Raw genomic sequence first — 26,353 nt, forward strand, 5'->3', positions numbered from 1 at the left:
AAGCAAATGAGACATTTAAGGAGTGGCAGCAGAGCAGCTCCCAAAGCAGTGTCAAGGCTGACAGCTGAAGACATTGGGAGGAGAGGAAGATGTTGATGTGGATCAGTAGTGACCACGATGTCCAGAGAGAACTTCACAACCATCAGGATGGGAAATATTTGGAGTCTTCTATCTTTTTCTAAGTTTCCCTGTCTCTCATTCAGGTAACTTAAAGCTGCAACATCCAGTTCAATCTGAAATAGTGATTTCTGGGAGGCAGGCAGCAAGGGTTTGAGAGTTACCCTACCCAAAGGCTAGGAAAGGATTTTACACGATGAAAAGTCCTTTCCATTCTGAAAGGAATGGCCAATTCTAAGACTTGGCAAATTCAAACCCCTGGACAGGGATTTGGTTGCACTAGTTTACTGCAAGGATATTTAAAATTGCTAAAAGGAGCATTGAGGTTAAGCTTTTATACTAAACAAAGCTCAGTTGAAAGATGGAACAACATCCTTCATTATATTGAATTATTAGGGAGGGGGAAAAAAGAATGACAAAGCTGGGGCATGTACATTCTGGCTTAAAAACATCTCTAACTGTTAAACTAACATTTCTTTATTGTAGAGACTCTTAGGACAAAAAGGTAGCATCCCTTGCTTATCAAGTCTTTCATCTGTTTTACATTTAGCGTGACAGTAGTTGTAACATCTCTTGTACACAAAAAATACATAGTCCCTGCAAATGATGCCTCATGAAGCAGCACAAGAAAACACATGACTGGCTTTGTAGGTCCACAAACATCTGCAAGTACTAGTTTCTACTAGGGGACATGTCAATTCTCCTCATAAATGAATCAGTTTTGCTGTCACAGGTACCTGTAGAAGCAGCAATACGCCCTTTTCCTTCCCGTTCCACTTCTATCAGCCGGAGGCCTCTTTCCACATAGCTCTGGAAGAACTGAGAGGAGTTTTTCAGGAAGGGCTCAATGTCTGCATCAGAATACGTCTTTTTGTATTCATACAGCTCTGCCAGACCCTGGGAGAGGAGAGTTCCTGTGTATTATTACAACTGCTGCATGCACCACTCCAATGTATCTTGCCCTCCTCCTTGCAGGAAGGCAGCTCTTACCTCCTTAGTGTTCTCCTTGGAGCCAATCTTCTTAAATATCTCTGCCAAAATATCATTGGCTTTGACCTTTGCAGCCTTTTCCTCCTAAATAAATTTAAGAAAAGGAGACTTCTAAAACAAAGTGAATAAAAAAGAAGGGAATTTAGATGAATCCACAGTGCCCTCAGACCTGCTAGCCAGATAGAGAACCTTCAAGGCCAAGAAAACCTTGAAGTGATGATGGTTTTACACTTCCACTGTTTACAGAGAAGGCAAAAAAGAACATCAAGTTGTCAGACTCCTTCTGAGAAGACAGTGTTTAACCACACCCAAAACAGGTTTTAACTTTTAGTAGGTCAACTGAAGTATCAGGCAGCATAAAACCTATGCTGCAAAATGTCCTGGAGAGCACTTCATCCTGGGTTATGCACACAGGCACACACAGGCACACACAGGCACACACAGGCACACACAGGCACACACAGGCACACACAGGCACACACAGGCACACACAGGCACACACAGGCACACACAGGCACACACAGGCACACACAGGCACTGCAAGGTCTCCCAACATCCATAAAGTGAAATTAAAAAGCATTTCCAGCACTAGTTACATGAAAGGCAGTTACTGCTTCATGTTCCACAACCACAAAATTAAGCTTGCTTCTGAAATAACCTGCCCTGTATTCCTTCTCCTTACCAATACCTTCACATCACTTACTACGCAAGAAGCTCCTTTTTCAGTATCCTTTTCAGCTTTGTTCCTAGTCTGGTCCATGGAGTTTTTCACCATTTTACACAGGACAGCCTCCAGCTCCGACTCATTTTTGTTGTCTATCATTGTTAAATGATCCAAGATCTAAAAGAACAAAAAGGAGAATAAGTTGAAAAGAAAAAAAAAAGAAGAGCTTTAGAGACTTCATGAATTAGTGACTGCTCTGACCTCAGGCCCTTTCTGCTTGCACAGAGTGTAAATCACAGTCTTCAGTGTCCTTATGGGAAGCTCACTCTTACATCGCTTCAGCTTCTCTTTGGGTAGGACCTTCATGAACATGTGGATATCCAGCAGAATTCGATCCAAATTGATGCTGTTGATGGTTTGGGGAAGGAAACGCACCATTCTCCAGAGACACTGGAATGAGAGGTCAACTTAAAGCAAGACAACTCAAGGAAGAAGCATTTGATTCCATACAGAGACGTTACACAACACTGTCATTGAGTCATTTCACTCTGCTACTTACCAACCACGTACAGACACGCTGTGGCTGCCTACTCAAGAGATATTTGCACTGGTACATCATTTTCTCTTTGTAACTAGCTGTACTGCAGCCAGACCTCTCTTTAGAGCTGGTGTATAGAAGCAGTGCTGACTGCTCTACCCATAACAAGAGACTGAATCCTTGTGTGAAGCAATTTCAGCAGGTAATACATATATGCTACATACAGAGCACAAGTTCTTTAGGGTTAACCTCATTATGAGTGCCTAAGTTGTCTTTAAATCATGCCAGTTACAAAAGGGTGTTATATTCCAAGAAAAGAATCACACCCACACTTTAAATGCAGCCATTTGCATCTTCACTCTGCCTACTCTTAGAGATGACAAAATACAAGTCAGGGAGTGCTGTGCCTAAGCAAATAAGCCCAGGAGGTGACTGCACACTTCTGTTTAGCATTTGTATTAGTATACACAAGTTTCTGTGAGCTATTAGCAGGTGTTAAGTATCCTCCTGGCATACCTGAAGTCACTCTAAGCAGTATTTCAAGTTATGGTCACCAACTTTTTATTCTAAAATACATGTTTTTACATCAAAGCTTGAATCATCCAAACCAAGTAAGCTCAAGACCTCTGCTACAGGCTCACCTTCATGACAAGTTCTGAAAACTTGGGAGAGCTGGCTGTTGCTAGAAGACTGTCTTGGAGCAAGACAACCAGAGCACTGGAAGGAATAAGTTTATAATAGTTACACACACAAAAAAAAAAGATGCCAACTCCCCACAGAATACCACACCAAAGACTGGGGTTAGCTCATCAGTTCACATTATGCCATGTAACAGCTTTCTCTTTCTTTCTAGTATGTTCCAGGAGTTTAAAGGCAGTCTGAACTACAAAGCATAGAGAATATCTTACTAAGCTGGTTTGCTTAGCCATTCCATTCAAGGAAAACACATGAACAGGTGAAGAAAAGCAGTAATTGCACAAATTTCATTATGTACCTCAAGATGTTGGTCTGGTCAGACTTTTCCAGAACTTTGACTACCAAGAAGTTGATTGCTCTGATGACCTGATCCCCATCCTCAAGGTCTTCAACCCGAGAATCCAGCATTAATGTAATCAGACCATGCATCAGGTCCTTCAGCACACCAGTAGAGGCCTCTCGAGCCAGATTCTCTATACAGAATAGCTACAAATTGAAGACAATATTAGAAGTTTTTCCCTGCATGCAATGCTTTAATATAGGGATTTCTCTAGACTACACTGTCAAACCATTTGATAACTCCCTCAAGGTTAAACAATAAAAACACAACTAGGAAGAAAGTTACTTCTACTGCATGACTCCTGATGATACTTAGGCCATCAACTAAGCACTCAAGAGTATTAGAACAGAACCTGAGAGGTGTTAGAGACAAACAGACCTTCTACCCTTCTCCAATCTCTCATCTCCCCCTCCCTCTCAACATGGTGCATTGGTAAACAGCTACAACAAACCCACATAAACAAGACTCGAGGGTAAGCAAACTATTTACATAGTGTAAATGTCCTGAGATACAGGACACTCCCTTCTGCAACTTCTGCACACAAGTTATTTGCTCTTCACCTTAACTTCTGGGTCAATGCCTTACCGAGATCATGGTCCCCATAATACAGCCGTAAAGTTTGAGGATCTCATCTTTGTCCAACTTCTCATCTGCCATGTGTGTGTTGTACATCAGCCGAAGCTGCATAAACGTGGCTATGAGGAATTGGTCAATGTGGCCAGACATAACTTCTGCTTTGTCTTCCTGTCTGAGAACCTCATCAATCTAAGATTTAAAAACCAAAACATTCATGAAAGTCAACATAATGCAAACAGCACACAGTAACTAGAATGTCAAAGCTTTTCTACATGAAAGGTCTTGCCAAACCATTTGCAGAGGTCTATACATACTAAGCTTTCACCTGAAATCAGTATCCCCAGACATCTACTGCTAATCCCAATAGAACTAGTTATTGATCTTGTAGAGAACTGCAATCCTATCCTGTACAAAAATGAAAATATGAAGTGCTGCATCATGGATTCTGGACTAACAGCATCTTCTGGGTGAAACAGAAACATGTACAAGCTATGATGTGAGAAATCTTTTGCTGAAGAGCTGTAAGACAGTTTGCATTCAGAAGTTAGTTCTCACTGCTTTAACTGGCTTTTTCCAACTTACAACACAGATACCTACTTGACAAAAAGAGATATATGCTTCCTCCTCACCTCCACCTTGGTGCTTCTAAGAGTCTATTCTACATCATCCAAGTGGAACTTCCACTGCTAAAGCGAGTCAGATGGCCCCTGTGCACTTAGTTTTGTCATCAGGGAGATTCTGAGCAGAGTCCACGTCACCTGACATGATTGCTCTGCCAGAGTGCAACTCATCACTCTCGCAGAGAAATAATTTAGTACAGTCTGATTAGTTGCTGCCTTAATTCACTTACCTGTGCCAGGGCCTGGATGCTTGTACTCGTGTCACCGCTGGCTACTTGGGAAATGACAAAGTTGATGGTAGAAGCTATATTACTGTGCATGTCATCGAAGTGTGGAGTCACCGAATGGATTCTGAACAGTGGAAGGAAACAGGATTTGTTACTCTCTGGAGATGTGTATCTAATTTACACTGAACTGCTATATTTCAGTGACAGTTTAGAAACAATGGCAGAGGATTTCATTCTTCACAGAGGATACTCAAGGAAGGAAGCGTTCCTTTTTGCATGCCAATCACACTACTTGTGCAGACACTAATGGTGCATTTACAAACTCAAAATCCATTTACTACAAAAACAAATGAGCAGAATTCAGGTTTTTCATTAGAAATAACTGCTCTCCAGATTCCAGAGCAGTACAACAGTCACTTGGACAACTCTCCAAGTTAGCTGACACTGCCTTCTTGTGGAAAGAAGTCTGAACGTAGAAACTAGCACGGTAAATTCAGCATCAAGAAGGCTTGAAGTGGCACTATTGGCTTCACTTACGAGTTAAAATTAAGACTCACTTGGGCTCAGGAATCAAGAGTGGCTCATAGATGTCATCTAGTTTGTGCTGTACAAGTGCTGGCATCTCACATCTGACGTTACTGTTGTCATTTTCAATCTCATCCAAATCCAGCTGAAACTCCCGTGGAACTGTAGGTGCTGTCTCAGAGTGACCACTCATGTTGCGATTTTGGCTACAGAATCCAGGAGAGAGGTGGTTATTGCATACACACAAGCAGCAAGAGAACTAGCACTAGCATCCACTGGTAGCCCTAAAGCTCTCAGGATAGAGTAGGCACAGAATTTGAGTTCTGACTCTACCCAAGACCCATATTAACCCCCTTTGCCTTTCCTCTAGTCATTAGTAGAACAAACTTTCGTAGGCCAGAACAGCTGCTAGTTACTTGCTTTCCTAGTTCCTCTTGCAACCCACCACAAGACCCCCTGCACTTGTGACAGGTATCAGATTCATTCTGACCTGATTAATTTTGAGACACATCCAGCACAGTTTAAAGCAGTGTTAACTGGACATGGTATTAAGTGGATTTTAAAAACCCCAAATGATGGATAGGATGCACATGTACAAAGCAACCTTGCAAGCTCATCTGAACCTGGGACTCCCAGCATCTCACTCCATCTGTGCTGCAGATGAGATTTCTCAAGGATGTGTTCTTACACACAGTTCTCAACAGGGGGTTTCATTCCAGGATAATGAGCAAATGGCAAGGAATACAGTTTCTGAGCTTTGTTTCTGACACTTGCTCCAGGCTCTACAATTCCCACGTGCTCATCCAGTTCTGTGCTGTATGTCTGCCCTAACAAGTTAAGAACCAAGTCCAATCAACATCAAGTTTTATATTACACAGGGGAAGTTCTCCCAGTATCTGTAAGAGCTGCTGAATGTGGAAGTGCCACATCTGCCTCCAGTTTCATCAAAGAAACAAAAGATGAGGGTTTCCAAGTCAGAGACCAGTAAATAACCTTGAACTGGTCACGGTAAACCCATCATCCTCAGGAAGGGAGGACTAGGAGAAATGGAATGACACAAGAGCCTTGCTACCAAGGAGTTAGTGGGCAGTACTTACATCCTATAAGTGCGATACATAATTCTGTCCATGGAGAAGCAGTGAAAAAAGGCACAAGACCATTTAGAAAGATTTCAAGACAGACAAAACAAAAGAAAAGCTTCAGACATGTTATTGTCTACTATTCAGCCAACTTCCACAACATGCAAAGATGAAGACACAACGACTGAAATGACAGTGCCAGACATGGTATTAGCACACACACATGGCAGGTGAGAGGCTGTAAAGGATGCTGACGTACTTGAGCTTGGATGACATGTCCTCGGCGGGGCCCTTCCGCAGCGCGCTGCTGTTGGTGCCGGGGGGCTGCGTACGCTGAGGCCTCTCCTCGGCCTGTCTCACTGGGGCAGCTGAAGGTCTCTTGGCTGAGCGCTTTATTCTCTCCTCCAGCATGCTCATGTCTTTCTCAGAAAGCTGAAAACACACAACACTTGGTCTCAGTTGGAGTTGTATGGATTTCAGAAACCTTGGTATCATAGAACGGTAGGGGTTGGAAGGGACCTTTAGATATCATCCAGCCCAACTCCCTGCTAAAGCAGGTCCCACCTAGATCAGGTCACATAGGAATGTGTCCAGGTGGGTTTTGAAAACCTCTAGAGAAGGAGCCTCCACACCCTCCCTGGGCAGCCTCCATCACCCTCACAGTGAAACAGTACTTTATGTTTAAATGTAACTATCTGTGCTCCAGCTTCTTTCCATCACCCCTTGTCCTGTCACTAGATACAACAGAAAAAAGTGCTGCCCCAACCTCCTGACCCCCACCATTTAGATACTTATAAATATTAATGAGATGCCCCCCTCAGTCTCCTCTTCTGTAGACTGAACAGCCCCAGGTCTCTCAGCCTTTCCTCATAAGGAGGATGCTCCAGTCCCCTGATCATCTTGGTGTCCCTGTGCTGGACTCTCTCCAGCACTTCCCTGTCCCTCTTGAGCTGAAGAACCCAGAGATGGACAGAGGACTCCAGATGAGGCCTCACCAGGGCAGAGCAGAGGAGGAGCAGAACCTCCCTTGACCTGCTGCCCACACTCTTCCTGATTCCCCCCAGGCTGCCATTGGCTTCTTGCCCACGAGGGCACGTTGCTGGCTCATGGTCAGTTTGTTATCACCCAACACTCCCAGGTCCCTCTCCTGGAGCTGCTCTCAGCAGGTCACCCCCAGCCTGTCCTGCTGCAGGGGGTTGTTCCTCCTCAGCTGCAGGACTCTGCCCTTGCCCTTGTTGAATCTCATGAGTTTCCTTCTCTGCCCAACTCTCAAGCTGGCTGAGATCCCACTGAATGGCAGCACAGCCTCTGGTTAACCAGCCTTCTGGCAGGAACTGTCAATACTACCATCCACCAGCAAACTAACAGGGTCACCCTTGACTACCAGATGCCACTTCAGCACTCAAAGTTGGGCTTCACAAGAGCACAGTAGAGGAATAGAATCACCTCTCAACTTGCTGGCCACACTCCTTATGATGCAGCCCAGGATACAGTTGGCTTCCTGGGGTATTAGTACACATTTCTGACTCATTTAGTTTTTCAGCCACCAACATCCCCAAGTCACTTTCTGCAGGGCTGCTCTCACTCACTCACTCTAGCCAAGAAGTCTACTTTTTTTTTCCCTTGCTCAATGCCATAACCTGGTCTACAACTCAAATATAGATGTTCTATTGCATTGGTAAATCTTATTACATTAATACATTTCTCATTTTATCAGAGAGCTCTATTTCTCTAATATGGTCCAGAAGGCATCTAACCATGAAAGCAAACTGCAGCAACACAATCCAAATTCCTTCAAGCTTGTAAGTGACATTTGTCATGTTAGCATCCTAAAAAAAAGGGAGGTCGAGGGGAGACATGATCACTCTCTACAACCATCTGAAAGGTTGTTCCCTTCTCTCTAGTAAGGAGTGACAGGACATGAGGGAAGGAGCTGAAGTTGCACCAGGGGAGGTTTACACTGGTGATTATGAATAAACTTTTACCCCAAGAAGGTTGTTAAGCATTGGAATGGGCTACTCAGGGAGGTGGTGGAGTCCCCATCCCTGGAGCTATTGCAAAGCCGTGTAACTGAGAGCCGTGGGTTAGTGATAGACTTGGCAATGTGAGGGGAGGGGTTGGACTTCATGATCTTAAAGGTCCTTTTCAACTGAAATGATTCTATGACTTAGGAGCTAATTAACCCATATTGGCAAACTACAATAGCTGTATTCAGTATTGGTACTGGTAATTAATTCAACCTGAGCCCAGCTGAACACTCCAACTCATGCTATAAAAACCCACATTTATCTGCTCACTCACAGAACCAAAGGGTGCCAACAATTACACTTGAACAGAAGCAGCTATGACAACTTTGTGGCAAGTACTCTCTAGCACCCCTACGATCTAGAAACCTTCCTGAAAAGCCATACATTTTAGGACTAGATAGACCACACTGAGGCTCAGAAAGCCACCTTTACAAGGGGCTGTATGGTTCAGGTGCTACAGTACTTAATCTTGCAAATCCAAATAGATTGTACAGCACTGAGCAGGCAACAGATTGTGCTCTGAGCAAGAGTTAAAATAAAATGGGAATCTACAATGTTAACAAAAATGCACCATGAATTCTCCTAGAGATGGTTACTAGAGAAACTAGGAGTGTCACTTCAATATTGCTTCCCTGCTCATGGTACTCCATAAAGTACCCATCCAATAGCTTGTATGCAATAAGACATGTAACAGCACTAAAGGCATTAAACTGATTGATATATGACAGATCCTTTAAGTGCTACTAGAACCATTTCTAAGACCATAAATTCAGAGAACAGCAAAAAAAAAAGAGGTTTAATAGTTCTTGATTCAGGCTAGAGTCAGTATAATCTATTACACAGTAATTGTAGGTAACAGTGAACTAGCCTTCCACTGCTGGAAGCTGGAAACTGAGCACTGCAGCCTTTAACTTGTACTGCATTTTAGATGACATGTCTAAGCATGATTTGAAGAGAACAAAAAAACCCAGCACCAATACAAAGCAACACAGTATTGACATAGACCTTAAGCACTGGAATGCAGTAAGATAAAGCAAACAAACTGAACTTCCCAGACTTCAACTGCAAAGCAGTTGGTGGAGACAGGTATAAAAAAAGCAAAGCTGAGAGCACGTGGTAGAGCCCCAAATACTGGCTTTCCTTGCCCAGTAAGTTACCCAAATATCATTCTAGATCAAGTGCTACCTGTACAGTTGGCTTTAAGGAAGTTACTCTATGTTTTGTCATTCCTTCCAGCTTAGTTTCTCATTCATAAACACCCACATCCTAAATCCTGGAGTCAAGAATCCAGAGGATCTATAGCATACCAAGTTATTTTCAATGTTATAAAATGCTCTTGAAACCAGTAACAAGATGTCCCATGAAACAAAACAGTGCTAATCCCCTGTAAGAGTGTAGAGACTTGAAACTAAAGAGAAATCTTATTTCCCTTTCCACTCACATTTCCAATCAGCTTGAACACTTGGTCACCATGGACATTATAGACAGTCACAATGGTGTTCAGCGCCGCGTTGCGTACGGTGTTGTCCCTGTCACCAATATGAGTTGCCATTTCTTTTAAGGCTTTCCCTGGAGATGGCTGGCACACATTCATGCCATATGATTCAACCAGACACCCAAGCTCTTCCAGGCATTCTGAAAGAAGAAAAATGACACGTGTACATTGAAGTTTCAAGCTGCTGGAAGAGGACCCTCCCAGTTTGTGTTGCCTGTGTAACTGGAACATTCACTGCAGTGAAGTGTCAATCTCAATGCTGATGATAGACAGCCTCCTGGTGATTTATGGGATGAACAGTGAACTAAAGGTTCAGATGACTTCCCACAGATAGCATCTAATACCTTTTAAGTGTTTCCTATCACCATATCAGCCATGTTACAGTTAACTTCCCACCTAGGTAGCTCAGACAGCTGTGAGCTTGCAATGCTGTATGATATATACAACTTAACTTTCTGGTTCTATGAGGATAAAGACATTTTCAAGGTGACTAAGGAGTTACTTGAAGTAACCACCATAGCCCAAATAATTTCTATAATGAAGTTGAGAGGCTTTTCTTTCCAAAGTCTTGATGAGATTCACTTGGGCAACAGTATTGTCACTGTTCTGTCCCACACTGTCTCACCACGACCTAAAGCCTATTCAAAAGAAACTCATCATCTTAACACTAACAGCAATTTAACAGATTGATCACCTTTGGAAGGTACAAAGATATCAAAAAGAAGCAGCAGAGATGATGCTACCTCAAAATCTGATCCTTTAAACACCTACAAACACGTGCATAAAATACCATACCTAGGCAAATCTCATATACAACAAACCTTAAACTGGGTTTTTCATGACACAAAGCCAAGGACTTGGCAATTGCCCAGTTCCTTGTGCCACTGCCCACCTGCACGTTGTTTGGAGTTCTTGGATTTTGTCCCCTCCATGATAAAAGTGAACATCTTGCTGGCTGGATAGATGAGACACATCCTGTTCAGAATGGCACGTACATCCTTGCGGATGACATCTTTCGGTTCTCCTACCTAGGGGAAGGGTCAAAACACCAGAGAAAAAGAGGGGAAGAGATAAACATGACATCTCATGATGCTGTTGGTTAGTCCAAATAACATTAGAAAAGGTGGAATTATGCTCAATGTAAAAATCATTTTTGGTAAACAGCTTTTCAAGACAAACATGCAATACAGAATCATGGAATTGCTCTGGGTGGGAAAGACCTTTAAGATGGTGCCCAAACATCACCCCAGCACTAACCCATGGCCCTCAGCTCCATGCCTTTGGGATCCCTCCAGGGATGGGCACTCCCCCAGCTCCCTGGGCAGCCTGGCACAGGGGCTGACACCCCTCTCAGGGAAAAAGTTCTGCCTCAGCTCCAATCTCAACCTCCCCTGGGGCAACCTGAGCTCACTTCATCTTGTTCTATCACTCATTACTGGAGAGAAGAGACTGACCCCCACCTGACTGCAACCTCCTTTCAGGTAGCTGCAGAGAGTGATGATGTCTCCCCTCAGCCTCCTCTTCTCCACACTAAACACCCCCAGCTCCCTCAGCTGCTCCCCATCACACTTGTGCTCCAGCCCCTTCCCCAGCTCTGGTGCCCGTCTCTGGACATGCTCCAGCCCCTCAGTGTCCTTCTTGTAGTGAGGGGCCCAGAACTGAACCCAGCACTCAAGGTGCAGCCTCACCAGCACTAAGTACAGGGGGACAATCCCTGCCCTGGCCCTGCTGCCACAGTGTCTGACACAAGCCAGGATGCCCTTGGCCTGCTTGGTCACCTGGGCACACTGCTGTCTCATGTTCAGTCACTGTCCATCAACATCCCAGGTTCTTTTCCACAATAAAGCTCTCCACCTACACATCCACAAGCCTGTAGCATTGCCTGGGGTTGTAGCCCAAGTACAGGACTCAGCCCTTTGCCTTGTTGAACCTCATACAAATGCCCTCAGCCCATTGCTCCAGCCTGTTTGGGTCCCTCAAGCAGATCAAACACTCCCACTCAACTTGTTGTCTACAAACTGACTGAAGGTGCACCTGATCCCCTTGTCCTGATCATTGATAAAGAACTGGCTCTGATATTGAGCCTTGAGGAACACCCTGGTGAGCATCAAACAACTGGCTTTAACAACATTCACAATGTATTTGTAATGAACATATTACAGTTGTTGATGGCATCCTGCTATATTCCTCATTCAAAATAAGGTTGTTTTCTGTACAATGAACAGTACCTTTAGGATAAGATATGGAATGAAAGAGGATGCTTCATTTTCTGTAAGGTGATACTCCTCTTGACTCAGCAAGTGGAAAAGCAATTTAAGGTATTCAAGTGCTTTCATCAACACACTTGTGTTGGTATCAAAGAACCTCAAGGTGAGCCACTTTAAGATCAGGTCCAAGCAACTGATGACTCCATCTTTTTCACTCTCCAAGTGCTTGAATGTAAAAAAAAAGAGGTTGTGCAAAATGAAACAGAGAATGAGGAAAGGTTATGCCTGATAAAATAGTCTACAGTCATTGGCTGATTCCCAGAATCACAAGTAGTCACTTTCAACTTATACAGCTTTCTGAAATCTTCAGAGTAATCTCCAGTGAGGACATTTTCCTTTCTCCCAGGTAACAATATTAATATCAACTTCACCAGTGCTCTGAACACGTCTATGTATGTTAAGGTTCCAACTTCACACAACAATGACCCCTGGCTCCTGAGACAATTCCTATCAGATTTAATTCAAGCAGAATTTCACAGCAGAGATTCTACACAATGTCATCTACTAGCACAGATCCAAAAAACTCACCTCAATCATGACAGCTAGTGCTTTGTTGTGGTGCTGGAAGTCTGCATGAAACATCTCATCCTGTAGCCATTTGGCCACACAAGTGGACATCTGAGTTTTTAGTTGCTCGATATATTCATCACGGGGAGTGGTGAAGTTCCACTTTAACACCTGTAAAAAGCAGCAGCTGGAACTCAAAGCAAGCATTATCACTTCTTCCTGAAAGAATCTGCAAGCATCCCTTTTCATTCTGCTTTAGGATCTGGTTTCAAAGCCTTCTCATTATCAAGAAGCAGGTGGTGTTTGCTCACCTTAGCTCACATGGAAAATCTTCTCTATGGGAAGCAGGTATCTTTAGGTCATTATCTTGAGTATTATGTTTTTAAGATATCAACAGGTCTATTTACTAGCAAATTACCAACAACTGTTTCAAGTCACAGAATTCCTTTACAAAAGACAAGGGAGTCTGTTCCAAATAAGTATATGAAAGCATTTACTCTGAAGTGAGTCGGCTGTTTTCAGGTAAAAATGGGAAGACACCTTACAACTGAAAACCACCTCTTGGAAGCTGTATGAAGGCCTTTGCCTTTTATCAATGTATAAATGCACAAAATGCAACAATCAGAAGCAAAACAACACAGCAAATCAGATATTGGCCTGTGAAAATCAACTGAAAAACCAGAGAGTCAATCCAAGTGATGGACAGAGACTAGCACACTCATACCATGGCATGCTTAGTTCTAAAATAGGAAAGAACAGGTTAAAGTTTCTCCTTTAAAATTTGTGAATACACTCAGATCTTTCTCACCTTCAGACCTTTCTCATCTTTCATCCTCTGTTCTTTCCCATTTGGGACTATGATAAAAATAGGACCTGATTTATCATCATCTTCCTTCAAATTAGGCTTGTTTAGCACTTTCTTCCCCTGTACACCCTGAAAAAAACCAAGGTATTAACAGGCAACACAAAACATATATATGCCTTAAGTCCCAGCAACTGCAAGCATTAGATACCAGCCAACCTCATGCTGCCTGTGTGTAAAAGAGCCAGAGAGAAGCTGGAAGACTCATACTGATTAGAATTTTAAAAGTACGTGCTCTGCTGCTGTGGAAGCAACATCCATGACAGTGTGCACAGTAGTACCCTGTGAAATATGACATACCACTCTCAACCAGTGTGCTAGTCACCCACACACATCCCTGAAACCCAGGGTGGTACCTTTTTGATAGGTTTGCTCATTTTCAGACTGGACCTGTCTTTGCTGATGCTTCTATTAGCTTTGGACAGCCTCGTGCTGCCCTTGGACATACTGCTACTAACACCTGACTGCTGTAAACAAGTCACAGAAAAGGCTTTGTTGGTAGAAAGCTATTTAGTCTTAAGAGTTACCACTCCAAGCATTCACAGCCAAGGTATTAACTCTGATGATAGAGTTTTGACAGAAGAATACTTTGAGTTAGGAGAATCTACAACATCCTTCAAGGTTTGTGACATTTTTTTCCTGCCATGAATCTGGACCTACATCAAATGTAGTTGTTACAGCACTGTTTTAGACAATGGAGGCAGTGGGATTGTGGGATAACTTTGGTGGGTTGTTTTTTTCAGTTCAACACATAGGACATTTTCAAGTTAACAGAACAAAAATGTTATATCACAAACAGAAAAACCTAACCATTAGCTCAAAGGTAATCAGCTGATATAATTATTATCATGCATTTAAGCATCTTCCTTCCCTTTCTGTATTTGTGATTGAAAACATCTTATACTCTGTACTGTAAAGGAGATGAATTTGAGTTCAAAATTACTGTACAAAGTATAACATCAGAACTGCAATGGTAAAAATGAACTCTCACCAGTGTGACATGAAGGAGGACAAGCAGATTTAGAATACAGACTGAGCTGCTCACAAAGTCTGTGTTGTCAAAAATGCAATCAAGAATTCAAGAGCTACAGTAAAAGCAGTGATTATGTGGTATGGGAACATCTATCACTTCACAACTCAGACAAGCACAAAGGTTCTCTGTAAAATCAGTCCCTAGCAAGGGCTGTATTTTTCTATCCATAACACATTAATGAACCTCAGCCATTAACTTCATAAAACAGATTTTATACAAAATGAAATCAGCATACCTTAACTTTAGAGGAGGGTCCTCCTGCTTTGGCTTTTTTGGGATCAGGCTTGGATTCCATGGCATTGGACACTGAATCTTCAGCAAGAGCTGGAGAAGCAATAGGTCATTTCAAACTACCAACAAGCACACTTTAGGTCAGCAGAGTTTTCCATCTTTAGCACAGATATAAAACTGTTTATACATACAACGTTTAACACAGAGACTGGAATATTTTAGACCCATAAAAAGGAGTTCCTGGAATTCCATGTTAGCAGACAAAGTTGTCACAAGATCATGTGTTAGCAAGTTTGTCATTAACATGACAATTTACAAGTGCACACACACATACTGTGTGCAGGTTCATGTCTAGAGCTGTAGTTGCATCCACTTGAAGCAGGCAAGGTAGCCCCAGCAAAGTGACAAATCAGGACTGCTTCTTCAAATCATTTGCCCTCTAATCCTGTTCACTCTCCCTTTTGTGTCAGCAGAAGCATTCTGCATAGCCTGGAAGTGAACTACATTGAGGAAATAATCAGATAAAACTTGAGAGTGTTTGGATTAGGTCAAGGAGCAAGGCTGATGAAGCTGATATTGCTGTGGGAGTCTGCTATAGATCTCCCAATCAAAGTAGGGAGGTAGATGAAACATTCTGTAAGCACTTGGGAGAAATCTCAGTCACTTGCCATCATTCTTGTTGGGGACTTCAACTTCCTAGGGATCTGCTGGAAATACAACACAGCAGAGAGGGAACAAACCAGGAGGTTCCTGGAACGTGTGGGAAGGCACCTTGCTGGGGCTCATTTGTGAGCAAAGAAGGTCTTGTGGAGGATGTGGTAGTTGGAGGCCATCTGGGGAACAGCAATCATCAAATTAAGGTCTCTGTTCATATTGATGTGAGGAAGCAGGGCAGCAAAAATGACACTCTGGGACTTTCAAAGGGCAGACTTTAACTTGTTTAGGAGGTTACTTGATAGAATGCCTTGGGAGTCAGTTTTTAAGGATAAAGGAGTCCAGAAAGACTGGACACTTTGTAAGAAGGAAATCTTAAAGGCCCAGGAACAGGTCATCCCCACATGCCATAAGATGAGCCAGAGGTAAAGACCACCCTGGCTGAATAGGGAGATTTGGTTTAAAACCAGGGAAAAAGAGCAAGTTTCTGGCCTCTGGAAGAAGGGGCAGACCACACACAATGAGTACAGGAATGTTGTTAGGTTACGTAGGGAGATAATTAGAAGGTCACAAGCCCAGCTAGAAGTCAAACTGGCTTCAGAGGTAAAGGGTAATAGGAAAAGTTTCTGTAACAACAAAAGAAGGAGCAGGGAGAGCCTCCATCCCCTATTAGATCCAGAAGAAAATTTGGTATTAAAAGAAGAGGATAAAGCTGAGGTGCTCAATGCCTTCTTTGCCTCAGTCTTCAGTAAGAGGAGCATTTCCACTGTGGAAAGTCAGCTCCCCAAGGCAAGAGACAGGGGTGAGGAGCAAAATGTGCTTCCTACAATTCAGGAGGAGATGATCAGTGACCTGCTGCTCCACACTGATGTGCACAAATCTATGGGGCCTGATGGGGAACATCCTGGAGTGCTGAGGGAACTGGCAGGGGTGCTCACCAAGCCACTGTCCATCATTTATCAGCAATCCTGGCTGACTGTGGAGGTCACATCTGACTGGAAGCCAGCCAATATAACACTCATATAGAAGAAGGGATGGAAGGATGACCCAGGAAATTACCAGCCTGTCAGTTTGACTTCAGTGCCCAGGAAGCTGATGGAACAGATCATCCTAAGTTCTGTTACACAGTACATGCAGGACAAGCAGGTGGTCAGGCCCAGTCAGCATGGGTTTATGAAGGGCAGGTCCTGTTTAACAAACCCCATCTTCTTAAGACAGGGTGATCTGCCTGTTGGATGAAGGAAAGGCTGTGGATATTGTCTACCTTGACTTTAGTAAGGCATTTGACACTGTTTCCCACAGCATTCTCTTAAGGAAATTAGCTGTTCTTGGCTGGGAGGGGCTTACAGCTTCCTGGGTGAAAAAATGGTGAGATGGTCAAGTCCAAAGAGACATTGTCAATGGAGTTAAATCAGTTGGTGGCTGGTCACGAGTGGTGTTCCCCAGGACTCAGTGCTGGGGCCACTCCTGTTTAACATCTGCATTAATGATCTGGATGAGGGGATCGAGTGCACCCTTGGTAAGTTTGCAGATGACACCAAGCTGGGTGGAAGTGTCCATCTGCTTGAGGGTAGGGAAGCTCTACAGAGAGATCTAGATAGGCTGGATGGCTGGGCCAAGGCCAATGCCATGAGCTTCAAGAAGGCCAAGTGATGGGTCACAAGTGCACTTGGGCCACAGCAACCCCCAGCTCCAGGCTTGGGCAGGAGCAGCTGGAAAGTTGCCAGGCACAGAGGGACCTGGAGTGTTGATTGACAGGAGCTGAACATGAGCCAGTCGTGTGCCCAGGGGCCAAGAAGGCCAATGGCATCCTGGCCTGCATCAGGGACAGTGTTGTCAGCAGGAGCAGGCAGCTGATCATTCCCCTGGACTTGGCTTTGGTGAGGTTGCACCTCAAAAACTGTGTCCAGTTTTAGGCCCCTCTCTCTACAAGAAGGACACTGAGGTGCTGGAGAGGATCCAGAGGCGGGCTATCAAGCTAGGAAAGGATTTGGAGCATGTGTCATATGAGGAAGGGCTGAGGGATCTGGGGCTGTTCAGCCTGGAGAAAAGAAGGCTCAGGGGAGACCTTCTGGCTCTCTACAACTACCTGAAAGGAAGCTGTAGCAAGGAGGGATTGGTCTGTTCTCCCTAGTGCCAAGCAATAGGACAAGAGGAAACGGCCTCAAGTTGCACCAGGGGAGGTTGAGGCTGGATGTGAGGAGGAATTTCTTTGCTGCCAGGGCTGTCAGGCATTGGAACAGCTGCCCAGGGAGCTGCTGGAGTCACCGTCCCTGGAGGGGTTTGAGAGCTGGGTGGATGTTACACTCAGGGCAATGGGCTGGTGGTTAATAGGGCTGGGACAAAGGCTGCACTCCATGGGCTTAAAGGTTTCTTCCAGCCAAAACAATTCTATGATTCTGTTCTATGATTTTAACTTAATGTGAAAACATTTCAAGGGTTGAAATCCAACCAGCATTACCAATAAGAGCTCCCCCCTCTAGTCTATGGGTTTTAGCTTCAACACCAGATATTTTTGAAGAACAACTGACAGATGGTTGTGTGGAAAGGAAAAACCCTCCTACACTGGAAGCTGACTCAACTGCAAGTAAGCTCAGAACTGCAGACAGATCTCACTAGATTACACAGCTTTTGTAACCCTAACTATGCTGAATTCCCCTCCTGCTAATCATGTTTCTCTCTGTATGGCAAAAACCTTCCAAAACCACTCTTTTCCCAGACTATAGAGAAGTTACCTGATGCAGGCTGGAACTTGGCTGAAGTTGCTTCACCTACTACTCTGGAAGATGCTTTAGCAGGAGGAGCTGGTTTGGCTGGCATGTTGGCTTTTGCTTTCTCAAGCATGGCCAGTACTTGGTCTTTGGAAGTTGGCTACAGAACAAAAGGGGATGAAAAACAGTGCTAAGTTTGTAAAGATGAGTGATATTGATTACTCACACTTGTCACAGACAATAATGACAGTCATTTGAAACTAGCCATTCCCTGTTTAGCCAGAATGCTTATCTTAAAACATCAATGTTTTCAGGTATTTCTGTTCTGAGATAAAACACCTTTCCATTAAGTTTGTTCTGCAAGACCTATGGGAAATATGAACCAGGAACATGTTCTAGGTGAGCAGTCTCACTGTGTTAATGGGGTGCCCTAACAGTGATTCAGCACCCCAGTGCATAAGACATTACATTGCCAGAAGCCATCTTAAAGCATTTGTTCCAAGGCATACAGACAGTAACTGCTATGGAGGCTATATGCAGGTAGGCTTTTTATCAGAAGAGTGTATAGACATAAAGCTCCTGCACTGATAAACCTGTGGTGGCAATAGTGTTTCTGAAGCAGAGAAAGCTCTAACTCACATCCTCCTGATACTATTTCAGCCTCCCTGAAAACATTCAGCACACACAAGTTTACATAACCCAAAGCAGCATATTGTGAGATGATGCATCTGGTTTGGAGATATCCACTTGTCAAGGTCACATGATCTTACATTGATGACAGAAATACCTTCAGCTTGCCAGTGGCTTTTGCCATCTTCTCAAAGCCAAGGTGCATCATGAAGAAGGGCAGAGCATCCTGAGCCTTCTTCCGCACGTCCCCGTTGCGATCTTCAAGGCAGGAGTACAAGTGAGGCACACACAGGAGTAGGTCAGAAGGAACAGAACGGAGGGTAGGCAACTTCTCAGCCAACCAACCAAGCAGCTGAAAGAAAGGTTTAAAAACTAAGTTTTTGAAGCAGCACTCACAGTGCTCTCTCAGGCCATGAAAAGCTTGAGTTGTAGTTCTTCACATACCTCGATGTAAGCAGGAAAAAACTTCACCCTACCCTTTGTTCAGACAAATGTTCTTAACATCACCTTCCATGTCAGCACTTACAAAAAATTATGTACTGTATGTTAACATGCAGGTGTCTCAAAACTTAGAGCCTGGGCTTTTAAGGATGGAGGGGCCAGTTCTTTTTGAAAGTAACATCAGAATATCAGCTGCCCTTTTCAGCCTCAAACATCAAGATGCCTCCACTTCACTTCATTACCATGTGCTTAATTAACCTTAAAATGTTGATCAAACCAGACACAAGTTCCAGTTCAGAGGCACTGAAAACTGAATGACAGCTATCATGCAGGAAGAAAGCTCCTGATTAGCATTTTGAGGTTTAATAGTTCCATGTCAGTATGAAGACACAGCTACTAACAGCAGCAATGTGTCATTTCAGTCTGTATGAATAAACACAGTCCACAGCCTTACTTGCTATTTCACTCACACACATAAGGGAATCCTGACAGAAGCCTACCTCTTGTCTTAGGAAAGGATTTTCTTTTTTGAGCTCCTCAGACAGGTCTTCCCCTTCTAACCACTCTTTCATGCCAGTTTGCTCAGCCCAGGCGTTCACAGTTGCCAGTGCAGCAGCACGAACGTTATTCTGTAACAAGGACAAGATTTAAGAGTAATCCTAAAGAGAGGTCAAAAGATTACAAGGGAAGAGGCAACAGATTCAGCCCTCCCATGAAAGAAAAAAGCTTCATCACAGGCTTTGAAATCTTTACTTTTACTGACTGCTTGAGAAGCCTAAGACTCTGAACTTCATTTTAGCGGTGGCATCAGCTACAGAATTCAGACACTACACTTATTTACCATCATTTTTAAATACCAAGTTTAACAATGAGGGACAAAGAATACCTTTAAAAGCATTTTGTACTTGCTACTGTTCATTGATGAGAATTTCAGGAGTCTCCCAGCTCTCAAACAAGCTAAAGAATAAGGTTAGTGATTTATGCAAGGCTTAAAATAGACTTGGCACATTCATGAATTAAGGCAAGGAGGTTATGGAGCCTGTTATTAGGGCACTCTGATTTAGGACACACATGAGCAAAAGTCAAATTAGGAGCAGGGGAGCCCTCTAACTCCTACTAATTACCAACTTCAGCTATTTTTTCCAAGCAAAATTTAGAGCAGCACCCCTTCTTGAAGCAGCTATGTGAAGTTATGAGAAGTCAGATGGAATACTTCATAACCATGATACTTGAAAGTGTTATCAGTATAGACATGACTCCATACATATGGCTGTCTCCTGTAGGTTGACTGAGGCAAGCTGATAATGTAACAGATTCATTTAGCTTCAGTATGAACTCATTTTTAATGCAAAGGGAAAACGCAGGCATGTAACTCAACAAGAAGTGAGCATCTGTACAAATGAATTGTCTCATCTTTAATCTCATTAAAGAAAAGCAACAAATCAAATCCTCCAGGAAAGTAGATGCTCATCAGCCTCTTTGATGAGGTCTTTGTTCCCATCACAAACTTGTCTTCACTCATGCTACAAGCTGTTGATTTTCCTCAGCTAGTCAGTGGGACCATCAGTAGTATGTTTTTGGAATAGGGCCCAAAAAGAATCTGCCTTGTCTTCAAAAACTCTAGCAATTGGATAAACAGAGTAAGTATTGCATTTGCCTCGAGATAATTGATGAATACAAGAAGAATCCAACTTAATCATACAAAATTCTCAGTTCTTCTAGACTTGTGATGAGAAAGTTATTTGAACTAGGGTTTTATGCAGTCCAAGGACCAGATCTTCCATTGTTTGGGACAGGTAGATCCAGTTTCTGCTACTCCTACTTCTGCTTTCCTACTTAGTAGGGGCATCTGAAATACACCACCCCTGATAACTGCCTGTGACTTTAGGCACAGGACATTGACATCTTCCCAAGCCTCCTTCCCTCATTGCTTGAAAAAGCTTTTCCCCCACAGTCCTGGCTCTAATTTTGCTGCAGCACCTTGACAAGTTTTGACATTGACATCACATAAGCTTCAGCATCATTGAGTGTCCTGTTTCTACCTACAGTTCAAACTGGAATTCCCACTGATAATCCAAAAGAACAAAATGTTCCACAAGCAACTCGACCAAGCAAACCTGATTAACATCTAACTTAGGGTATTTTCAGCATTCCATGTATGCATACAGCCACCACATTTCATTTAAAAGCTAGATGATGATACTGACTGAGTTTATTTACAAGCAGGAGAACACATCTCAGGCAGAATGGATATTCAGGCACACATTTGTATTTGAATAAGTTGTCATTTAGGCAAGAACCTTTTGTAAGCTTCCAAAGAAGTTTCAGCTACCATCCACTCCTCAAAAGCAAGCCCAAACAACAACAGTAATCCTGTGGCATAGCTCAGACAGCGAGCAACAAAGAGAGAACTTGATGACTGTCCTACCTTACTGTCTCCTAGGACTGTAATGACAGGAATGCCCAAATTCTTCACATGCTGTTTGATATTAGGGCCCATTGCTGTTGCTAGCTGCTGAAGAATGCTCAGAGTTTGTTGCACCTGCACATAAACAAAAAGGCTTTGAATAAACTGTTACAACGATGTGTGAAAGCTTCCAAAGCACATGGGGACAAGTAACACCAACACACACCCCCTAGGCTTCTACTTGAGAGGGCCTGCTCAATAATATCTACTCCAGACTTCACACTCATCATATACATAGATAAGAATTATTTCTAGACTCTGAGGAAATGAAAATTCAGCTACAAATGTTTAACAAGGGACACTTGGCCCTTGTTTCAATTGGAGCAATTATTCAGACTTTGGTTGATTTTTTAAATTCATTTCCATTATATTCAGAAGAGCCCAAGTAAAAAGCAAGGCTCAGAAATAAATAGTTTGTCTTCAATTCCAAGCTAGAAACAGCTAATTCAGGATCTTGAATAACATACCAGGATTTTATTGGAGTCATTGAGACGACTCTTCAGAGCAACTGGAAGTTCTCCAATGTTTGGCTGGATGAATTTAGCATCATTTATTATGCTTGTCACTTCATCTAGACCTTCCTTTCTGATCTTCCAGTTTTTGTCCCCAATCTTAGACACTAGTTCAGCTGTGATCTTATCACTGTAAGAGGAAAAAACGAAAGGTTAAAAGCCCATTTTCTTAGTGACGTGTCTCAGTATTTGAGTGCAGATTCCTGCTTAGAAAGTGTTTACAAACATCAGGTTTTGACTTGCAGTGGAAGCAAGTCTTCAGGCTGTAGAATCCAAACCTACCCAATATCTGTTCTTGGCAGAAGATCCACAACATCACTCCCAACATCCTCCTGTTCCTCTTCCTCACCATCATCCCCAGTTACAGCACTGTGCTTGGAAAGGCCACGAGTTGGGGCTGGTGCAGTTTGTCCCTGCATCTGTAAGCAATAGAGAAATCAGAAATGGCACATCTTTTTAAGTGGACATTAAAAAGGAAAGCACTTGCATGCTCTGAATGTGCTGTCACTGTGTGATAGACCTCTAAAACATCGTACTGCTCCAACAAAACCAGAAGCTTTGGAAGTTAGCAATGCAAGAAGTGACTAGCTACTGTCACAGCTACACATAATGAGTTTACAGCTGCTTTGGTGACCTGTCTTAAAATGTGGTTCCCTTACAAGAACACAGGTTAGACTACAATACTACTCCAGATTTCAGCTACTGGAGTTATGATACTTCATGCTACACTTCATACCTTTTCAAACTCAGCATCGATCTGGGAGAGAAGAGCTGGCTTCTCATCCTCAAAGAACATTCGCAAAGGAGGTCCCACATAAAGATACATGACTCCTAGCAAGGTAATGGCAGAAGTCCTTACAGCCTGTCAGAAAGAGGATAAAAGCATTCAGTCTACAAATTAAGGATCAAGAATGATTCAGGATCCAAATTCTAAATGTACTCACGGGGTTAGTTGCAGCAAGAGCTGTCTTCACGTTACCAATGAAAGCTTTGACATTCAGTCTGTGGGACAAAGACAATCCTTGTCAGTGAAACAACACAGACATGAACACAGCAACATGAAACAAAACCATGACAACATGCTAAAGGAAAATCAAACAGTGCTGAGAATACATTCACACAACTACCTTAAACAGAAGATATGTGCCCTTACAAAATAGTACCATAGCTACACTGCAAATGGTAGCTCTACAAATAACTACTGGAAGAGATGAGTTTGGGGAAGAGCCTACTGTGAGAATCAATAAACATGAGGTAATTTATATCAAAGGCTTCTATTACAGCTGGAAAGTTTAAATCATTCCACTCACATGATTTCTAAGACTGACATTTTAAGGGATGAGTCTAGAACCATTCTCAGCACCTGAAACATGGCTACATAGTGAAGGTGAGGTGGTTTGGTGGCCCTTTTTTGCTAGTCTGTCTTGGGATCTTCCAGAAAAGGCACAAATTTCAAGTAGAAATTTACAAGGAAGGAAGGAAGGTTCTAGAAGAGAAACCAGGAAATCACAGAAGCTTCCTTAGAGCAGCCTCAAACACTGCTGTTCTTGGATCTTATCTACACCTAGACTACCTTGCTGGAAATAAGTGTTTTGGGGAATTTACTGAAGAAGAGAGAGTATGTAAGACTTAATGAATGTTCCTGTTCATTTAATAGTTGCAAAAAGCCCACTTCAACAGGCATAGCAACTGTCCAAGTAGTCAAATTGATATTTGACATCTGTACTGCTTAGAAATCTTCTTCAGGAGTAAACCTGAAGGTCAAGGATTTGTAAAGTGACTGGTGATTAAAAATTAAGGAACACTATCCCTGGTTCTGAGAGCATCTCAAGGAGAGCAAGAAGCATGCTGGTATGTGCTCTCTATAGGCTGTCAGGCTTTGGGGTTTTATAGTGATCCACCTGGGTGTAGGTATACCCAAGTGGAACTGGAACAACACATCTACAATACAACTCCTTGCCAAGCCCACTCTAATGTGTAAAGGCTGAGAAGTGCTCTTCAGAGAAGGTAGAGTGATGAAAGCAGCATCTAGCAGAGTAACAGTATGCTGTCCTATTAGTTATGTCAGATGCTTCCATTTACACTTTTAAAGTTAGAAGAGCACCTGCAGAGCTAGCATCAGAGTTTAAGGAATAATAGTTCTGATGCATTTACAGACACCCTTCTTCAGACTTAGAGAACAACAGATTCTTTAGTTCTAGATTAGAAACATTTTAAGCAAACTGCTAAGAGAAACTTGAAAAAGACATACCCAGAAAAGCCAAACTCTTTAATTGCATTGGAAAGCCAGTTCAAAGTTTCTGATTGATTTTTAGGATTCTTTTGAGAGAAAGCCATAGCCACAACCTGGAACAGAAGAGAGTTAAGTGTAAATGTCCACTGGCAAACCAGGTGACAAAGCATTATAATAAAGGAGTGAAGATGCTTGCAAAACACACAGGGCCTTGCAAGTAAACAGAAACAGCTGGGGTAACATATGAAGATGGATTTGTTGTGTCACTGCAGCAAAATACAACTGCAACTGAAGTTCCTCAAGTACTTACAAATACTCCTATTACAGATGTTTACCTGTTTTGGCAGTAACTCAGCAAAATACTGACCTATCTCGTAATATTTCCTCTTTTGTTGGAACCTGTATGTCAAATCTGCCTTAGGAGGCATCTCGAGGGCAAACAAATCACTTTCAGGTAACAGAAAAAACCACATTAACAGAGACTTAATATTTACTCTTGGGACTGGAAGACCCCACATAGTTCTGAATCTATTTACTGGAAGAGTACTTTTGCTGCTCACCCACCTGCTCAGCAGTCCATGGCAACTGGCACGCCTCTGCTATTGCTGTCATGGCTTCTTTTGCATTACTCCCACATTTCACATCACCAACCTTGTCTACAAGACCATCCAGCACAACCTGAGCTGAAGTTTTGGAGAAGTTTCCTTTCTGTGCAATCAGTGCAACTATGTGCAGTTTCATCTGCATCACCTGGAACATCCATAACAGCAAGGAAGTTAATCATATCTTCATCTGTTTTAGACCATTTATAAAACTCTATATGTTGTGGGAACAGAGAAGATTGGGCAAAAGGATTCTAAATATGCTCAACAGCTGTGGCTGGAGTGTCAAAGAACATCTATCAATGATGCTAATTGCTGCTTAGCCCCGTGTGCTGGGCAAGTAGAACATCCTTGCTCAGATAACACAGGCCTGTGATGGAGTCAGAGGCACCTCTCAGACATTCTAGAGATTCCTGTCTTGCTGTGGGGAAAGATCAAAGCAGAGTGGAAAACTGTAGGTAAAAACCAGCCCCTGATCTATAGGTGAACAGCAGCAGGTTTGAAGCCTTTGTCTTCAGCAGAAATAAAACCTAATTTGAAAGCTGGTGTTCTCATTGACCACAGGTACAACTGGTCATGGTGGCAGGACTGACAATAACATACATGCACCTCCAGCCTTTAGTTGGAAACACAGCTTATATTAAGCAACAAAAATGGTCCCTCAGTTACCAAAGGATAATGTGTTACCTGAAAATTTGTTTCCTTCCAACCAGGTTTCTTGGCCAGCATTCTTACTAGAGCTTGGCAAGGCATTTCACTTCTTTCCATAAGCTCAACAGCCTAAAGGATAAAATTATGTCAGGCAGGGGGTCACAAGTGATACAAAACACAAACAGATGTCACCCTCAACTGCCCTACCAATATTTTCTTAATACTGAACTAAACTGCAGAAATACTCAGCACAAGAATTTACCTCAAGAGCCACTTTTACAAGGATCCCATTTTACAGGGACTGAGCTAACATTTAAACTGCAGCATTCCCATTGCTATACTTTGTGTGTGTCCTTCCAACACTACAGGTCATATTCCAGCCCTGAGAATTTAACTTGGAAAACACAAGAACAGAGCTTGGTGGGTTATTTGGTTGTTAGGGGTTTTTTTGAGATGACATATACTGTGGACTTTTCACTTTGGGACAAAGACTACACAGCAACATAATGAGAGTTACTCTTCTTCCTTGTTTAGGCTTGTCCATTCCACTGAAACTGCAACACTGAAGTAAATCTGGCTGCTGCAACAGCATTTCAGTGCAGACAGATACTGTCACAATTTTAGTCATCTTTTCCACTCAAATATTACAAGTCAGGGG

At 42.9% G+C, this 26,353-nt stretch overlaps 1 protein-coding gene and 1 non-coding gene across 6 annotated transcripts in view; both read right to left on the reverse strand.

Moving 5' to 3' along the window:
• Positions 1 to 26,353, reverse strand: part of CKAP5 (cytoskeleton associated protein 5) — a 58,703-nt gene that overhangs the window by 7,036 nt on the left and 25,314 nt on the right. For 4 of the 5 annotated variants that reach the window (XM_061997795.1, XM_061997799.1, XM_061997794.1 and 1 more), the window contains exons 16-42: positions 25,732 to 25,824; positions 25,007 to 25,192; positions 24,461 to 24,555; positions 23,154 to 23,211; positions 22,946 to 23,071; positions 22,492 to 22,628; positions 22,165 to 22,339; positions 21,659 to 21,772; positions 19,731 to 19,859; positions 18,947 to 19,141; positions 18,184 to 18,319; positions 14,799 to 14,887; positions 13,477 to 13,602; positions 12,690 to 12,839; positions 12,123 to 12,326; positions 10,787 to 10,922; positions 9,841 to 10,034; positions 6,632 to 6,804; positions 5,326 to 5,499; positions 4,772 to 4,892; positions 3,931 to 4,110; positions 3,304 to 3,491; positions 2,951 to 3,026; positions 2,033 to 2,221; positions 1,796 to 1,948; positions 1,108 to 1,191; positions 855 to 1,014 (exon numbers count right to left, since the gene is read on the reverse strand). In XM_061997795.1, coding sequence (XP_061853779.1) covers positions 855 to 1,014; positions 1,108 to 1,191; positions 1,796 to 1,948; positions 2,033 to 2,221; positions 2,951 to 3,026; positions 3,304 to 3,491; positions 3,931 to 4,110; positions 4,772 to 4,892; positions 5,326 to 5,499; positions 6,632 to 6,804; positions 9,841 to 10,034; positions 10,787 to 10,922; positions 12,123 to 12,326; positions 12,690 to 12,839; positions 13,477 to 13,602; positions 14,799 to 14,887; positions 18,184 to 18,319; positions 18,947 to 19,141; positions 19,731 to 19,859; positions 21,659 to 21,772; positions 22,165 to 22,339; positions 22,492 to 22,628; positions 22,946 to 23,071; positions 23,154 to 23,211; positions 24,461 to 24,555; positions 25,007 to 25,192; positions 25,732 to 25,824 — 3,841 coding nt within the window. The remainder of the gene's footprint in view (positions 1 to 854; positions 1,015 to 1,107; positions 1,192 to 1,795; positions 1,949 to 2,032; positions 2,222 to 2,950; positions 3,027 to 3,303; positions 3,492 to 3,930; positions 4,111 to 4,771; positions 4,893 to 5,325; positions 5,500 to 6,631; positions 6,805 to 9,840; positions 10,035 to 10,786; positions 10,923 to 12,122; positions 12,327 to 12,689; positions 12,840 to 13,476; positions 13,603 to 14,798; positions 14,888 to 18,183; positions 18,320 to 18,946; positions 19,142 to 19,730; positions 19,860 to 21,658; positions 21,773 to 22,164; positions 22,340 to 22,491; positions 22,629 to 22,945; positions 23,072 to 23,153; positions 23,212 to 24,460; positions 24,556 to 25,006; positions 25,193 to 25,731; positions 25,825 to 26,353) is intronic. The other variant, XM_061997798.1, reaches the window with a different exon arrangement.
• Positions 4,612 to 4,722, reverse strand: LOC133625688 (small nucleolar RNA SNORD67). The gene has a single exon (XR_009818994.1). It is a non-coding gene; the product is annotated as a small nucleolar RNA SNORD67 (small nucleolar RNA).

Source organism: Colius striatus, chromosome 6 (genome assembly GCF_028858725.1).
Source record: "Colius striatus isolate bColStr4 chromosome 6, bColStr4.1.hap1, whole genome shotgun sequence".
NCBI classification, from domain to species: Eukaryota; Metazoa; Chordata; class Aves; order Coliiformes; family Coliidae; genus Colius; species Colius striatus.